Below are 17,951 nucleotides of genomic sequence, written 5' to 3'. Positions count from 1 at the left end.
TTTTCCATTATACTCCCTTTTGTCAATTTGCCACCTCAGCTTCTTGAGCATTCTTTACCATATTTGGATGTGTTCATAATGGCTTTGCCTCCACCCAAGTTTTCCATCTTCTGTTTTAAATATATATTGTTCATATATAACATCATGCATTTCTAAGTACTGCAGTTTTGTAATGGAAATATTAAATTCTGTCCTCTCAGCTGCCTGACTTAATTTTCATAATTAAAGTTCATAAATTTTCGGATTTTGCTTCAGATTTCCAGCAGCTGCAATATTTAACTATTGGCAGTAGAAATAAGATATAGTAACTAACACTCTACTTACAAAGGTCCATCTGTTTTCTGCACTATAGTTTTGCCTACACTATTCTCCTGAAAGATGACATATATGAATTATTTTTCTAACTCAAAGCATCTCTTGACATCAAACTAAATATTTGCCTTTTACCACTCTACACTTCCTCTCATGCAATCAATTTAATTTTAAATAATGCTTGAATACCAGTTTATCAACTTTTTTGATTACCCATTTTCCTATTCAACAATGTCATGCCTTCAACATTAAATATTCCAAATTTTCTAGTATCTCCTTATAATTCAGTCATCTATTATTAACACTCCAGCTTATACTCTGTTCCACTTCCAGTTTTAAATATTTATGTTAATTAAAACTTGAGCACACTATTCACAACTAAGGGCTGATTAAGATAACAGAAAAAGATAGAAACATAGAAAATAGGTGCAGGAGGAGGCCATTCGGCCCTTCAAGCCAGCACCGCCATTCATTGTGATTATGGCTGATCGTCCACAATCAATAACCTGTGCCTGCCTTCTCCCCATATCCCTTGATTCCACTAGTCCCTAGAGCTCTATCTAACTCTCTCTTAAATCCATCCAGTGATTTGGCTTCCACTGCCCTCTGTGGCAGAGAATTCCACAAATTCACAATTCTCTGGATAAAAAAAGTTCCTTCTCACCTCAGAATGGCCTCCCCTTTATTCTAAGACTGTGGCCCCTGGTTCGGGACTCGCCCAACATTGGAAAAAAATTTCCTGCATCTAGCTTGTCCAGTCCTTTTATAATTTTACATGTTTGTATAAGATCCCCTCTCATCCTTCTAAACTCCAGTGAATACAAGCCTAGTGTTTTCAATCTTTCCTCATATGACAGTCATCCCAGGGATCAATCTCGTGAACCTACGCTGCACTGCCTCAATTACAAGGATGTCCTTCCTCAAATTAGGAGTCCAAAACTGTACACAATACTCCAGATGTGGTCTTACCAGGGGCCTATACAACAGCAGAAGAACCTCTTTACCCCTATAGTCTCGACCATTTCAGTATTATCATTTCAGATGTATGCATCACCAAACTCCAACATGAATAATCAAAATCTCTTAAGAATATTGGCACATATCCTTGAGGGGCTGGAATTCAAAAATGGTGATATCTGTCATCTAAGTCAAAGCCCATTTAAAGATTCAGTTATGGGCAGCGAATCAGAAAAATATATTGGCTTTGCAAGGATATATATTCATCAAAATTATACCTCTACTTCAAAGGTTGAATCGTGAATACAAATTGAAAAAAATAGTCTCTGAATTGAGGAAATGAAAGGGATATTTAACTGATGTATAAAAATGATTTTAAAAAAGGAGACAGTGTATACAACAGAAGAAATCTGGAATGTTCACCAAAGTGTTGTGGATGTTCAGTCAACTGAAATTGACGAGAATAAGAAATTGTTGGCTCGAGGAGACAGAATATGGAACAAAGATTGGCAAATGGAGTTGAGGCACAAATCAGATCAGTCCCGATCTAATCAAATAATGAATCGGACATGAAGTTCAGATTGACCTGGTCTTGTTGTTAGGTTTCTATAATTTTCTGATATCTATCAAGATAATTGAAGTCTTTTGGCATTCATGCAAACTTAAAAAACTTAACTCACTGGACTCTAGACTAGACAATGATATCAATAACAATCCATCTCTCTAGTTATGCTGCCTAATTGTTCATTACATTTTGTTCTATAGAGTCACAGAGTGAAAATAAGGAAACAGGTTCTCCAGCCTAACTTGTCCATAGCAAACATGATGCCTGTCTACGATAGTCCCATTGGCCTGGATTTGATCAATATCCCTGAAACCTTTCCTATCTATGTACCTGTCCAAATGTCCCTTATATGTTGTTGTTGTACCTGAGTTAACCACTTCATCTGACAGCTCTTTCCATTTACGTAGCATCCTGTGTGAAGAAATTGCCCCTCAGCTTCTGACTAAATCTCTCCCCTCTGAACTCAAAGATATGCCCTCTTTTTTTTATCCCACCCCCCCCAAGAAAAAGACTGTGTGCATTCACGCTATCTATGCTCTTCATGATTTTATATGTCTATAAGATCACCCCTCAGTCTTCCATAGTCTAAGGAATAAATACATAGCCTGCCCAATCACATTCCCCATAACTTAGTCTGTCCAGTCCTGTCAACATCTTCCTAAATCGTTTCTGCTGTCTTCTCAGCTTAATGGATGATGTTTTGTCATTTATATCTAGTGTGGATGTATTTAGTGTACTAGATATGTATTAAGTTTACATATACACTAGATGAACCTGCAATAATCTATTTATTGCGGGTTCATTTAGTGTCCTGCATTATATATTGTGTTTTCTTCCCCACTCTCCCAAGAAGGGTCCTGACCCAAAAAGTCACCTATCTATTTACTCCACAGATACTGCCTGACCCGCTGAGTTACTCCAACATTTTGTGTCTATCTTTGGTATAAACCAGCACTATTATATTAGATATTTATTGTGTGCTTCTTTTTAAGTTTAGAAAGAAATTCCCCAATGGCTCAACTTGGATTGTTTTCTGATTAGCTTTGGAGGCTGAGGGGAGACCTGACAGCAGTATATAAAATTATGAGAGGCATGTATGGTCAAAATCTTTTTGCCATAGAGGAAACGTCAAAGACTGGAGGGCATAAGGCGAGAGGGGCAAAGTTTAAAGGAGATGTACAGGGCAATTTTTTTTTGCACAGAGGGTGGTGCCTGGAATGCGCTGGTGGTGGAGACAAATACGATAATAATATTTCCTCATGGATAGGCAGGGAGTGGATGGATATGTGTAGGCAGAGGAGGTTAGTTTAACAGCCTCATATTTGGCAAGGACATTGAAGGCCAAAGGGCCTATTCCTGTGTTGTATTGTTCTATATTCAATGAAGAGAGTTTTCATTGGATGATAACCATAAGAGGTTGTGGGGCTTAAGTTAATTAAAGGGATTAGATGTCAGTCTCTCTGCTGTTAATACACTGAAGAGAATCAAATGGTAAATATTTGATATTTAGGATAATATGTCAGTTTATCTCCCTTTCCATGTGTCAACCTTGCACTTGATATTCATCTGTACCTCACTAAGAATAAATATGAGCTCAAGAAAGATAATGATTGATTTTATTAGAAGCAAGGTTAAAGGGTAAAATTCTGAGCACAAAACACTTAAACACCTTGTGTTGCCTAAGGTTTAGAGGATAGAGGGATGAACTTATTGAGCTAGATAAAATGTAAATTACAATAATATAGTAAACACGTGGAACCCTCCTATGTGTGCATGTGAATGTGCATATAGAATAGGGGGAAATTTAGATTAAAGGCACAACTGAAGCCCAACCAAAATTGCATTTTGGAGAAATTGTACATTTTGCAAATTCAGGCCCCACTGAAATGGGTCAGATTGCCCGATGTGCTCCCGCTTCCTGGATTTTTAACCTCCATCTCAACTGCTTGCTGAATGTCGGATATCCATCTCAACCACAATTATGTCAAGCAATCTGCCAACCCAATCTCAGATCTCATACTTGTCTGTTTCCTGTAAACCAAACAAATCGCATCCCTACATGGGACAAGTGAACTGCAGTGTACCAATAGATCTGTATTGAGAAACAAGTGATGGTTACTAAGATAATACTTCATGGATATGATTTAACAACACAATTACAACTGCTTAACTATTTACATCTTGCTAAGCTATACAGAGAAAATTACAAACTTGCTTCCCAGTCTATGCTAGGTCAGTTGATCTCATCTTGGACATTTAATTTGACATTAACAGGTATATATCTCAGCTACAATTGCCTATTGTGTTTCACTCTCCCAGAATTCAAAGTTTTCTGACCTTTGCTAATTACAAGTAACAAGAGTAAATGTTTTTCTGCAATATTTATGCTTCTGTTATTCATCCCGCAACTGAGATCCCAGGGGGCATCTCATTGCAACTTACAGAATAATGAAAGACCTACATAGAGTGGATATGGAGAGTTGTTTCCAGGAGTGGGAGAGTCTAGAACCAGAGGGCACTGCCTCAGAATAAAAGGATATACCTTTAGAATGAAAACGAGAAAATAATAGTGCAAAACCAAAGTATATAATGCGCCCAAAACGAAGTCCATTGTAGATCATTATTGCTGAGGTAAAGTTGTAGTTAGTGTTGTGTAGTGCTCAAGAGGCTGATGGCTGGTGGGATGAACCTGAACATCACAGTTTTCTGCCTTCTGCATCTTCTTGCCGATTGAAATAACGAGATGACAAAGTGGTCTGGGAGGTCTTGGTCTTTGATGACGTTAATTGTATTGTTGAGGCAATGCCGCCTGTAGGTGGCTTTGATGATGGGGAGGCCAGTACTTGTGGTGGACCAGGCAATGACTACCACTTTCTGCAGCTCCCTTCATTTCTGGCCATTCAAGTTTCTGAACCAGGCTATGATGCAATCAGTCAATATGCTCTCCACCGTATACCTGTTGAAGTTTGATAATTTGCCGACATACTAAATCTCCTCATTCTTTTAAGGAAGTAGAGGCGTTGAAGGGCTTTCAGTGTGCTAGCCCACAACAGATCTTTTGACTCTCTCCACTGCCATCGATGTAGACAGGCTATCCTTTCCTGAAACCAACAATCAGCTCCTTGGTCTTGGTGACAGTGAGAGCAAAATTGGTTTTCTGATACCATTCAATCAAATTATCAATCTCCCTCCTGTACTCTGATTTCTCATTACCAGTTATTCATCCTACAAATATTGATATAGCGACAATTGTAAGGATGGGGTTGGAGTCGAGTCGAGTCTACACATTAATGGGTATAGAGAGAGCAGAGCAGGGAGCTGAGCATTATCATAAAGTGCTCCTTTGTTAATGGTCATCTAGGAGGAAGTGTTAGAAACAAAGAACATCAGATGTAGGTTTATACCAAAGATAGACACAAAGTGCTGGAGTAACTCAGTGTGTTATGCAGCATCTCTGGAGAAAAAGGCTGGGTAACGTTTCAGGTCAGGACCCTTCTGCAGAAGTTTAGACCCAGTTCCCTGAGTCTGATGTTAAGTTTTTATACTTAAACGGTGTTGAATACTGAACTGTAGTCGATGAACAACAGCTTGTCGTGCATGTTCGTTGAGTCCAAGTGCTCCAGTGCAGAGTGAGCAAGATTACATCTCCTGTTGATTGGTTGTGGTAGTAGGCAAATTGTAGTGGGTACAGGAACATATTAAGGTAGGAGTTGATTTGCGTTATATCCAACTCTCAAAGCACATCATCACTACTGAGCAAGTGCTATTGATCAGTAGTCATTGTAGTCAAACAGTTGGGGACTTTGGATGTCAGTAGCGAGAAACAAAAGCACCAGCCAGTTGGTCCATGTGGGTTTTGAGAACATTTAGGCTGGTCGCGTTCTGAGGGTTTATCTTCATGAAGGATCTTCTGACGTGGCCTTGGTGACTCAGAATAGTTTGTTCGGGGACCATGGGGGCCTGAGAAGGTACATCGATGATCACTCTTTCAAAGTGAGCAAAGGACTGAGCTTATCCAGGAGTAATGCATCTCTGTTATTTAAGCTACTACTTGATTTCACTTTATAGGAAGTAATGGCATGCAAGCCATGCCACAGCTACCGAAAACATGACTAATTTTCCAGTTTAGACCAAGCTTGTCTCTTTGCTTCCTCAATGGTTTTCTCGAGGTTGTGCCTGAACTTCATATATGACCTTGTATTGCCAGATTTGAATGTCTGAGATCTCATCTTCGGTAGATTGCGGACTTTCTGGTTCATCCATGACCTGATTAGGGAAACTTTGGATGTTCTTGGCAGGACTACACCCCTCCACACATTTCCATATGAAGTTGATAACTACTGTAGCATTTGTTCAGTTCCATTGCCAAGTCCTTGAACATCGCCCAGTCTACTGACATTGCTCCAGTAATGTTACCAAATATTAAGTTCCCACATCATGTAAAAGATGTCAAATGTGACATAGGCACTTATCTATGGAGATAGAGAAAACCTGGAAGACTGGTGATCCTGGATCATATTAATGCACCTCCTAGTGCACCTGTAGCTCCAGCAGATTTGTGCTGACCTGTAGCCTATCATATCTGCCACAAAACTACATGGCAAGGGAAAGCTAAGGCAGGTTAACTAGCAAAACAAATATTTTTTGTACACCAATCACACAAAAAAACATTTCCATCAACCAAAAAAGGGATTTTAAGAACAATGTGTCTTGCAATATTCTTGAGGAAAAGCATGAGAAAGCAACTAGAAATTTAAAACACGTTCTCCAATTATCTCTGTTAAGTAAATAGATTCACTGTGCTCTTTTGGAGCAACACTATTTAAATGGAATAATCTGTTAAATATCAGCAATTGTAAAAATTGGAAAGGAACACAGATGATAAATGGAACATGATCAATATATTGTTATTATTAGTCTGATTCCAGATACCCTGAAATATAATTGATGATCAATGGGCAATGTGACAAAAGACCTACTGAATTAAAGAGGTATGTCCATTCAATGCTATGGTTTGATGTAAAAGGGGTGGAACTATCAACAGAGGTTAAGTATTGCAGTCCAGGAGAAATCACTACAAGTTTGAGTTAGTCTCCACTGCATAGAGATATTCACAATGCTAACTACAGAACTGGCAGTCTTCCAGTAGTACACTACAGTACAGAGAAACCTCTGTGGATTAGTTATTAAGCAGATATTGTATGCTTCTAAGATTTTCAGTCACTGAAGACAAGCCATGAGAGTATTTAAAATAGTCAAGTTATTTTTGTACTTTAATCTAAAACAAGTGCATCCTGAAAGCAAGATTAACTATTCATGATTTTTTTTTACTGTCCCTTATAAAATTAAGAGAAAAAGAAAGTAACATAAAAAGACTGAATAATATTCATTACCCATAATGAATACCCATAGTATTCTGTAACATCAAGAGCACAATTTGAAGAAGCTCAATTTGAAGAAGACTGATATCAAATCAATTTCAAGTCAATGAAATTAATAAAACTAGTGCATTTCTTGATTTTTAAACAAGAAATGTTGGTTATGCTAATTTGGCCCAGAGAAAAAACATGCAGCAATGCTCTACATATATTTGGGCCTCTTAATATGCATGGTGCATTTATTGTTGCTTGATATATCTGAAACTAACAACTGATTCAATTCTAATCTGACTGAAATCAGAAAAGAGGGGTTTAAAGGACATTCATCTCAATTAGAGACACTTTGTGTGAAACGAACTAAAGAAACTTGGTTAAAATACTGGACGGAGAGCAAAGAAGTAATACTGAAAATGCTAGAAATACTTAGTGGGGCAGGCAGATTTGAGACGAAAAGGAAGTCATGGAGTCATAGAGTGATACAGCATGGAAACAGGCCCTTCGGCCTAACTTGCCCACACCAGCCAATGTGTCACAGCTACACTAGTGCCTCCTACCCGGGTTTGGCCCATATCCCACCAAACCTATCCATGTACCTGTCTAACTGTTTCTTAAACATTGGAATAGTCCCTGCCTCAACTACCTCCTCTGGCAGCTTGTTCCATACACCTACCACCCTTTGTGTGAAAAAGTTACTCCTCAGATTCCTATTAACTCTTTTCCCCTTCACCTTAAAACTATGTCCCCTGGCCCTCAATTCACCTATTCTAGGCAAGAGACACTGTGCATCTATCCAATCTATTTATCTCATGATTTTATCCACCTTTATAACATGACCTCTCATCTTCCTGCGCTCCAAGGCATATAGTCGCAGCCTACTCAACCTCTCCCTCTAGCTCAGACCCTCTAGTCCTGGCAATATCTTCATAAATCATCTCTCTACTCTTTCCGGCTTGACAACATCTTTTCTCTAACATGGTTCCCAGAACTGAACACAATACTCTACATGTGGCCTCACCAACATCTTTTACAACTGCAACATGACTTCCCAACATCTATACTCAATACTCTGACTGATGAAGGCCAATGTCTTAAAAGCCTTTTTGATCACCGTATCTATCTGCGACTCCACCTCAAGGATCCATGCACCTGCACTTCTAGATCCCTCTGCTCTACAACTCCCCAGAGTCCTACCCATGTTAGACTTTCCAAAATGCAACTGCTCACATTTCGCTGTATTAAATTCCATCAACCATTCCTCAGCCCACCTGCCCAATCGATGAAGATCCTGCTGTAATTTTTCATAACCATCTTCACTATCTGCAAAACCACTCACTTTTGGATCATCTGCAAACTTGGTTAATCTTGCCATGTATGTTCTCATCCAAATCATTGATATAGATGGAAAATAGTAATGTGCAACAGTAATAACAAAGCAAACAGAGATAAAATGTAGTCGGAGACAGTAAGATTGACTACATTTTATCTGTTTACTTTGTTGTTAGCTTCTCCCACCTAACAATGATCTATTCTACATTTTCCTTGCTTCCCATTCCCTTTATCCTATTTTCACACCTTACACTTTATCTATGTATCTCCCTCTCCCCTGACATCAGCCTGAAGGTCTCGACCCGAAATGTCACCCATTCCTTCTCACCAGAGATGCTATCTGTCCCGCTGAGTTACTCCAGCATTTTGTGTCTATCATTGGTTTAAACCAGCATCTGCAGTTCCTTCCTTAAAGAAGCTTTGTTCCTCTGTCCCACAAGATTTTCTTTTATTCATTTTTACCTTTTTCAGCTTTATTGCTTTTAATAAGGTGTCTACCCAAATTCATTTCCATAACTACATTAGTTTCCTTAACAAAAGTTTCCAATTCAACTTATTCCATGTGCATTCGAAATGAAAGCCCAGTCTTCACATGTTGGATTACCTACACTTAAAGTTATTAAGTACAATCAATATTTTCATTGCAAGTTGAGGTCCATACTGTTATGTGTCAGCTCATGCACATTTTTGATCTCTTCCTTCAACGCCATCAACCTGCTCTTTCTCTACGCAGTCTATTTCACTATAGACAAAAACATCAACAATTCTTCCAGGTCGATTTTCCCCTTCATGTTCCTCTGTTCCCAGCTGTTCAACCAATTACTCCTTTCATTATTTCTTGTGATCTTCCCTTCTCTCAGCACAAATAATTGGTCCTCTGCCGCATCCCCTTGCATTCCTAGCTCAATTAATTTGAAGCCCCTTTTTCTGCTGCATTTGCCTTCATGTGCATTTCATTGGCTAGGAATTTTCAGACAGTCAACACATTCCTCCACCCAGTCCTCAGAATTCCCACGGACTCCATTCTCTCGCATTTCATCCTTTAACCTCAGCATGGCATTGACTGTCTCAATCTATCCATTTCATTGATTTCTTGACTCACCCTTGCTGTGGTCTATTAACTAAGGTGAGCTTGCTGTGGTCTATTAACTAAGGTTGTTGCTATTGGATACTACTGTTGTTGTATGGTTACAACTCTCTGATATCACCTCATATCTCCCTCTACACCATGGCCCCATCACAGGCCACTTAATTGTTTAAGCAGAAATGTTTAAACAGATCTGATTAAAGATCATTGACCTGAGTCGTTATCTCTTCTTCTTTCTCACCAGGTGCTGCCTGATCAGCTGACTATTTCCACTATTTTTTTTGCTTAATTTAAGATTTCCAGTATCTGCAACTTGTAAAGGAGGGGAAGGAATTCTGCTTTTGCCACTGCACGAGTTATCTTGCTCCCTCTCTTACCTGAAATTTCCTTGAATTCTGGACATCTGCTGCGTCCTACAAACCATTCAAGTTGCCTTTAATTTTTGTGCAGTTGTGTGGAAATCGTTTCTATTTCAGATGAAATCTATACTGAAGGAAAAGCCTCTCACAGTTTTTGGAAATGCATCACAGGGCAGCGTTGCGAGTTCAGTACTGCGAGTTCAGGCACCGTCTCTAAACAGCTCAATCTTCTTCGAAATCAAGGACGCAGAAACTATGTCCGAGCAAATTCAAATGTTGAATGACACCCTCCAGAAGAAACTATAAAACAACATTGACCTGCCGATTGAAGTTTCGCACTCGATCTTTACATTGACCGATTTTGCATAATGAGATATTTTAAAATGTTAACTGAAACTTTAATTTTGCACGAAAAAATAATGAATTCGCAATAAATTGTAAGATCAGAAACACGATACGCCAGGGCCACAAAGGGCACATCTAATTCAATTCATATTGTATAAGCATCAGAAATAATTTAGAGATTGTTTATTTTTTAAAAACAACCACTAGAAATCATTCGAGTTTTACAGTTGTTCCCTTACTTGGAATTGACAGATCTGCAGCATGTCTGCCTTGCGGAGGAAACGGGAAGATGAATTCACGCGGCTCTCCGTCTCAACCACAATACTACCCCTGCACTGTTGACTTCCCTTCATATTAACTGTCAGTTGTTCTTACGTGAATAATATGTTATAATTAAAACTATCTGCAGTATTATAGATACTTTGAAATCTATAAGCATGAACCACAGCGGATATATGTGGAAACGCCAGGCTAACAAGGGTTAATTTTTATTTTGATTGTACACTGTGTCTCAATACATTCCCGGGGAATCAAGGGATCAAGGTTGTTTCATTTGTCACTCAGGGTTGTTAGACAAGGGCTACCCTGGTCATTATAGAAAGAGAAACGTGGGGTTAAACCATTCCCTGTCCGCCGGAGCCCGCAACACCCCTGAATATCCGAAGTTATCAAATGCTTTCGATTACGTTTTGAACTCACCCCCCGAAGGCAGCAGCTTTGCTGGAGTCCGGGACTGCCGCCGTCTCCATCCCGTTACTTCATTATCTTTCTGAGTCCCATTGGGGAGAAAGCAGACACATCTGACAGCATCTGCCTGTTCATTCCATTGAGTTCTTGGAAACTTTAGGTTGAAAAAAAATAGGCTGAGGAAAAGTAAGCAAACTTTGGAGCCAGTTGAAGTCTTGAAGATCGAATCGTACCGGTCTCTCGATGTGTTGCACCGACTCTCAATCCCATTTAACACCGAGCAGATGTAGAGTGTTACCAGCGAGCGAGGAAAGCTACATTTTTTTGTGTTTGTGCATAAAAAAACTCTTTGGAAAAAATAAAAAAGCTATAAATCCCAACGGGACCGAGCGCGAGGCTTGAGGGGAGGGGGGCAGGAGGTTCACCCTCAGCTTGATAGTTTCAGAGCTGTAGGCAAATCCCACTCCCACCGTGAATAACCCAGAGGTCTCGACATTTCCGAGCCGAACAAACTCCAACTGAAACCGCTCGAAAGCAGTTGGAAAGGGCAAAGAAGGATTTCAAAGCGAGGAAAGTTTATTTTAATTATAACCTCTCTACTGCCGCCCCACGGCGAGGACTGCAAACTGCAATCCGACTCCGATACCAAAAAAATCGGGGCCTTGATTGACAATAAGTTTTGGCTGATCTGCCAAATGTGATTTCTAAAACCTCATTACCATAAATTGTAAAACGTTGAGCTATAAAGGCAGGAGGGAACCTAAGAGATTAAAATCACTTGTTTTTACTGATATTGTTAAGAAACTAATATGGCAAATATTATAAACAAATGTAGCAAATATACTAAAATGGATATAGCAAAGCTGTTGCCTTGGAGGGGAGAGGAACAGTTCAAAACTTACAGGAAAAGTTAAGATATGGGCCAAGTTCCTTCAGCCTGAAGAAAGATCCCGACCCAAAACGTCGCCTGTCCATTCCAGCCCACAGATGCTGCCTAGCTCGCTGAGTTCCTCCAGCATTTTTTTAATTAAGGTTTAGAGGGAGAGCCAAATGCTGGCACATGGGACTAGTTCGGGAAGGCACCTTGGTCAGCGTGGACGGATTGCTATGCCAAATAACTCTAACTCGAGTTTTATCTTTGGTAAACTACAAAGGTTTATTAATATGTTGAACAGTACAAATTGATGATCAGTTTGAGATTACTACATGGCAACGTTTAGAAGTATAAATCAATGTTGTGGCATATGCCTGTAAGAAGACCAATCTTTGAAGATGAACAGTGATGGATAAAACGAAAGGAATGTTAAATTAATTAGATGTAAAATACTGCAGATGCCGAAAATCTGAGATAAAATCCAAAAATGTTGCAAATGCTCGACGGGTCAAGGAGCATTTAGGGAGAGGAACTGGGTTAATACCTCATTAGATCATTGCCTTTTCTTAATCAAAACAAATGATAAACGGTAATCGACCACAAATACTGTCAAACTTGCTGGGAATTTTTTGTTTTATTATTTATTTATTCGTCCTATTTGCCTTGAAGGCGTCCAAATCTCGGTTAATATATATAAATCCAGTGCAATTTAAAGTCTTACAAAGACCCTACGTAAAATCAATTATCTTCCTCTGCCAATATACACTTGTAAACTTCATTGTGTAAATCCAGTTTCTGTTTATGCAGAACTCTCATGTGAAATATTGTCTATTTATTCTAAGATATTAACTTCATACCGTGTGAGTTTGGAAATAAAATGTTCATTAGAATTATCAAGAATAATACGTGTGTATGTATCATTTACGTGTATGGCGTTTATATTTATGTTCAGGAACTGTGTGCGTGTGCATAGAAACATAGAAAATAGGTGCAGGAGTAGGCCATTCGGCCCTTCGAGCCAGCACCGCCATTCAATGTGATTATGGCTGATCATCCACAATCAGTACTCGTTCCTTCCTTCTCCTCATATCCCTGGATTCCGCTAGCCCTTGGAGCTCTATCTAACTCTCTTTTGAATGCATCCGGTGAATCGGCCTCCACAGTCTTCTGAGGCAGAGAATTCCACAAACTCACAACTTTCTGGGTGAAAAGGTTTATCCTCATCTCAGTTCTAAATGGCCTACCCCTTAACCTTAAACTGTGGCCCCTGGTTCTGGACTCCCCCAACAGCGGGAACCTGCATCTACTTGTCCAATCCCTTAATAATGTTATATGTTTATATATAATCCCCTCTCATCCTTCTAAATTCCATTGATTACAAGCCCAGTCGTTCCATTCTTTCATCATATGACAGTCCCGCCATCCCGGGAATTAACCTCGTGATCATACGCTGCACTCCCTCGATAGCAAGAATGTCCTTCCTCAAATTAGTAGTACAAGATTGTGCGTGTGAATTGAGTGAATAAGACTTAGGTGGCGATTTCATTGGGAGCGCTAAAGAATCAATAAAGATAATTGAATACGGAATCAAGGGATATGGGGAAACATAGAAAGCAGGAACAGGTTACTGATTCTGGATGATCAGCCATGATCATATTGAATGGCGGTGCTGGCTCGAAGGACCGAATACTCTTGCACCTATTTTCTATGTTTCTATGTTTCTAATGCAGTCACTGAGTTTATCTGGATTATTTAAATGCTGAACGAGATAGGTTAAGAACCAAAAATGTAGAGATCCATCACTTTAGCGAAGATTCTGCTGTTTTTGTGTGTTTTAGTTAAATGAAGATTAAATAATGATCTCATGGCCATCTCTATCCAGCAACCCATTCCTTGGTGATTGTCGACAAAATTCAACAGGATGGTTCTTTTTTCCCCAGGAGGGACCCGATTCTGCGTGCATGTTTCTGAACACCTGCAATGTACGCGCCTCCCAAGATGTGTCGGTGTGACTCAGGTCTGGCAAACATGTAATACTGGTGTGTACGTGTGATTTCGGGACTTGCCGTTGTTTCAAGGAGTCTGCCTTGTTTATCTGCAGATAATTTTGGGCAGTATATGTACATATAGATGAGTGTGGCAGATGTTTGCGTGGGCTCCTCGGCGTTTAGAATGATGTGTCAGCAGATAGTGGAACCGTCCAACCCCTTGTTCTTAAACGCTACTGAACAGTACAATAACAGAACTTATCGACATTAACTCCAAACACACCATATTACATCAAAGGTGAAATCAAACAAACCTACGCTTTTTCAGGTGAAAGGTGAATTCCAACAAACTGCAACCTTACTCCCAAGTTCTCCAACAGATCTTTGGTTTAATGCGACAAAATGAGAACTGACTACAAAGAGAAAGTTCAGATCGCTCAGAAAATAAAAGTTCCAAATGGCTCATTAACATGCGCATACATGTCTCTCCCCTTTTCATATTTCCCTGCAGCAGCCATATGAACTTTATGGCATTCAGCTGTGCGGATGGAAACGTTGTCTCGTCTCCCATTGGATCTCGCCACGCTGAATCGTAGCTTTGAGAAAATCACACAAAGAAATCTACTAAAATTGTAAAATTTGCCCTCAACCATCATGCGCGGACTCCTACCAAAATACTCAGCATACAAATGAGTACAGTACTTAAAACCGACAGTGCCCAGGCAACCGGTGCAAATGCAACATATTCATCGGTTAGTTTTCGCCATAACTTTGAATTATGCTCAAAATAGAAATCACAGCTATCTTTTGCATAATCTTTCGTAAAGTTTAAGTGTATGATTTCTTTACACCTAAATGAGATGTGTGTTTTCGGGTGGAGGGAGGGAGTCGTTTCTGAGCAAATGGGCCAATCCTAATTAACACGCTCCAGGATGGCCACCGGCTTTTCGACCCAGTGGAGAAATTCAGCTTTACAGTTAAAGAAAAAAATCTTACTTTTTTGCGAGTGTAGAGCGTCTGCAGTCTCTCCTTCGAGTCGCTAAATACATTTGTATGCATTTGTCCCAGTAACTAAATCCAAGCTTTAATCAGAACGTGACTCTGAGCTGGCCCACAGAATGGAGGAGTCCCTTGCATTCATTGGGTGAAGAGCGAAAATATCCCAACAGAGAAAAATGATATAAATCTCCTCCGCCCACCTATTTGGGCAACAATCCTAAAGCGTGCGGGTTGTTAGTTTGCAATTCCAGGAGTGGCTTTTCTTCTTTTGGTGCCGATTTTACTCATTGAGGAACGATCCAAATTCCAGGGAACTCCGGTCCCTGGAGGCTTGCAGGATGAGCGGAGCTGATCTGCGAGAATGTTGAACGCACGCGGGCTGGTAACTGACGATTGCTCTTTCCCATTTAAATAGTGCTTTACTACAGACTGAGGTTTCTGGCTCCAAGTGCCGAGGTGTCCGGTTTCAACACTCATTTACTTTAATGAGCCCGTATCCTGCCTCTAGGATAAGACTGGGCTCAATTCCTCGCCTTTAACTCAGATGGAGCTAAATTCAGTAACCCCTTCTTTCTCTCTTCCTCACTGAAATGTCACTAACTGGTCATGACTTCACCCGCTAAGCAGCACTCCAGCGAAACGTTAAATTAACTTAAAATAAGACTATTTCCAAGTCTCCGAACTCGCTGTCACGGCAAACGCCAATGTTCAACACACTTTCAAAGTGACAGCTTTCCCTTCGCTCTAATTCCGTGTTTATCAATATAAAAACGCGAAACGGTGACATTCGCCCACCTATCAAATGCTACCGAGATTGATGTACGATTTTGGTGCAGTTTAGTACAGTTGAGGCAACGTGTAGGGGAAAATGTAAGGTGAGAAATTTTGGAGGAAACAATCTGGGACATTGTATTTATTGCATTGGAGAATAGCTGTGATGTTAATTCCGATCGTGTGTCAGTCATAATAATAATAATAATAATAATGTATTACATTTATATAACGCTTTTCATACACTCAAAGACGCTTTACAGGGATTTAAAGAACATAGGGAAGTGAATAAATAGATAAATAAGTAAACGAACAGAGAAAGGAGACAGAAGGTGAGGTGACCTTCAGTGGTTGAAGGCAGTACTGAACCGAGTCATGACTCGGTTATTATAAGCAGTTTGATTCTGTTTGAAGCGGTTGTTAGTTCAAGTTCCACAGACATGTGATCACAAAGGTCTGTTCTGTAACTCTGGTTTATGCTCGTCCATCAGAGATGCTGTTTATGCCGGTGCAGAACTAACGGGGTTGCTGTACAGTGGATGTATGATTTTCAAATGAGATATTAAAATAAGATTTATTTTTTATCTGGTGAAAGTAAAAGGCACTGTTGAAGATTGGCCAGGTCGTCATTCCTGTGGTCAGAGATTCCATTTATCCCACGGTCAGGATCAAGAAAACAGATTATCTTGATCATTGTAACATTACATTAGTTGAAAGTTTGCGGTGCTCAAATCGGTTGCCATGGTTTCAATATTATCAAACTGACCACGCTTCAAATAACTTACAAGGAATTAAGCATATGGGCCATCTGGGATATTAAAAGGCTTTGGATAATTGCAGCAGATCTGTGACGTATTTGTAAAAAGATACTCAAGAGTTCTTGGATTTAAGAATGTGGGCTCCTTAACCTTCTGTAATGTAGGAGAACTCGGCACATGCATTCCGTTTGAGTCAAGCACTTCCAGGCAGGAAAATAGCATTTCCAGCCTGGTAATATAAATATTGGGAAGCTGGATGCAGTCAGCAGAGTTGGCAGCATCTGATGAAGGTTCCACCCTGAAATATTAACTCCTATATTCTCTTGGCATCTCCTGGCAAACTTCCAAGTGATTCTAGCTTTTTCTATTTTTGTTTCAGATTTCCAGCATTTAATTTTTTTTTTGTGTAAACAAAATATTGTTGGTGTGGAACTAATACCACAAATATAACCTCCCCCTGGAGGTGCTCTGAACTCCTTCCAATGTTAGAGTGATTGGATCCATGGAGCCCGACAGCCACTGTGCATAATGGAGCATAGTAACCAAAACATATTTTGACCAGAAGACAATGCTCTTTGAACAAGGCTTATTCTGATTTCCACTGTACTGCCTTAAGTAAAGACCTCAGTATTCTGTTTGCTTTGTTGAATGCTGATTCAAAGTAATTGGAGATAGGAAGTGCCAAAATTACCAAATCAACAAAACATTGATCGTCCACTGACCCATACCAACTGATCAAAACCACCCCCACGATGAGGTTCTGAAAAACCAAGAAAATTTTCCATATCTCAGGAGCCACCTCTCTGTGAGGCCATTCAGCAATATGAAATCCCCCAATGCCTCCTGTGAACTGATTGAGAATGATCAGCCATGATCACATTGAATGGTGGTGCTGGCTCGAAGGGTCGAATGGCCTACTCCTGCACCTATTATCTATTGTCTATTGAACCAATCTAGCCTTTGGCCATCTGAGGAAAAGTGTGTTCGAAAATCGAGATCTGAAACCTGACATAATGATCCTCGCTTTCCTTTCCACTTCAGTGACATGGACTAATTAAAGTAAACATCTCAAAACATCGCTGTCTCTACAAAATTCTCCAAATCTACCAACAAAATAAGTGAATTAATATCAGCATCCCCTCCACCAAGTCAACTTTGCAGACACATGCTCTAATTATATTCACCATCTCCACCAGGCCTATTTCTCTTGTGCTCACCACCAGACTCACAAAACAGACACTCTGAACTCCACGAGACTTAAAATGACCAGAATAAAGGAAATCATTCCTTAAACAAAACAATTTGTAGGAACCCTTACCATATATCTGCTCAAAATGGTGATAGTGCATTTCCAATGGCACCAGGAACCCTGAGTCTCAAGAGGAGCAAAAAAGTCCATTCTAAACAGCAAGATCTCCCATAAATACCTAACAGCAATAACCTTACCCATCCCCAGCATCTTGGAAAACATTTAAATACTTTCCGCAGCATCTGTGGCAGTGTTTGCAGGTCCTAACTTAGCCTCGGCAACCAGGTCAGAAGGCA

General features: G+C 39.9%; 1 protein-coding gene across 1 annotated transcript in view; it reads right to left on the bottom strand.

The window, feature by feature from the left end:
- Positions 1 to 15,072, bottom strand: part of LOC144608367 (uncharacterized) — a 334,350-nt gene extending 319,278 nt beyond the window's left edge. Inside the window, 1 exon segment of the mRNA XM_078426045.1 lies at positions 14,875 to 15,072. Coding sequence (XP_078282171.1) covers positions 14,875 to 14,927 — 53 coding nt within the window. The 5' untranslated portion in view covers positions 14,928 to 15,072.
- Positions 15,073 to 17,951: the final 2,879 nt, after the last annotated feature.

The sequence above is a fragment of the Rhinoraja longicauda genome, chromosome 31 (assembly GCF_053455715.1).
Source record: "Rhinoraja longicauda isolate Sanriku21f chromosome 31, sRhiLon1.1, whole genome shotgun sequence".
Taxonomy (NCBI): domain Eukaryota; kingdom Metazoa; phylum Chordata; class Chondrichthyes; order Rajiformes; family Arhynchobatidae; genus Rhinoraja; species Rhinoraja longicauda.
This window is presented reverse-complemented; position numbering and strand designations above follow the sequence as displayed.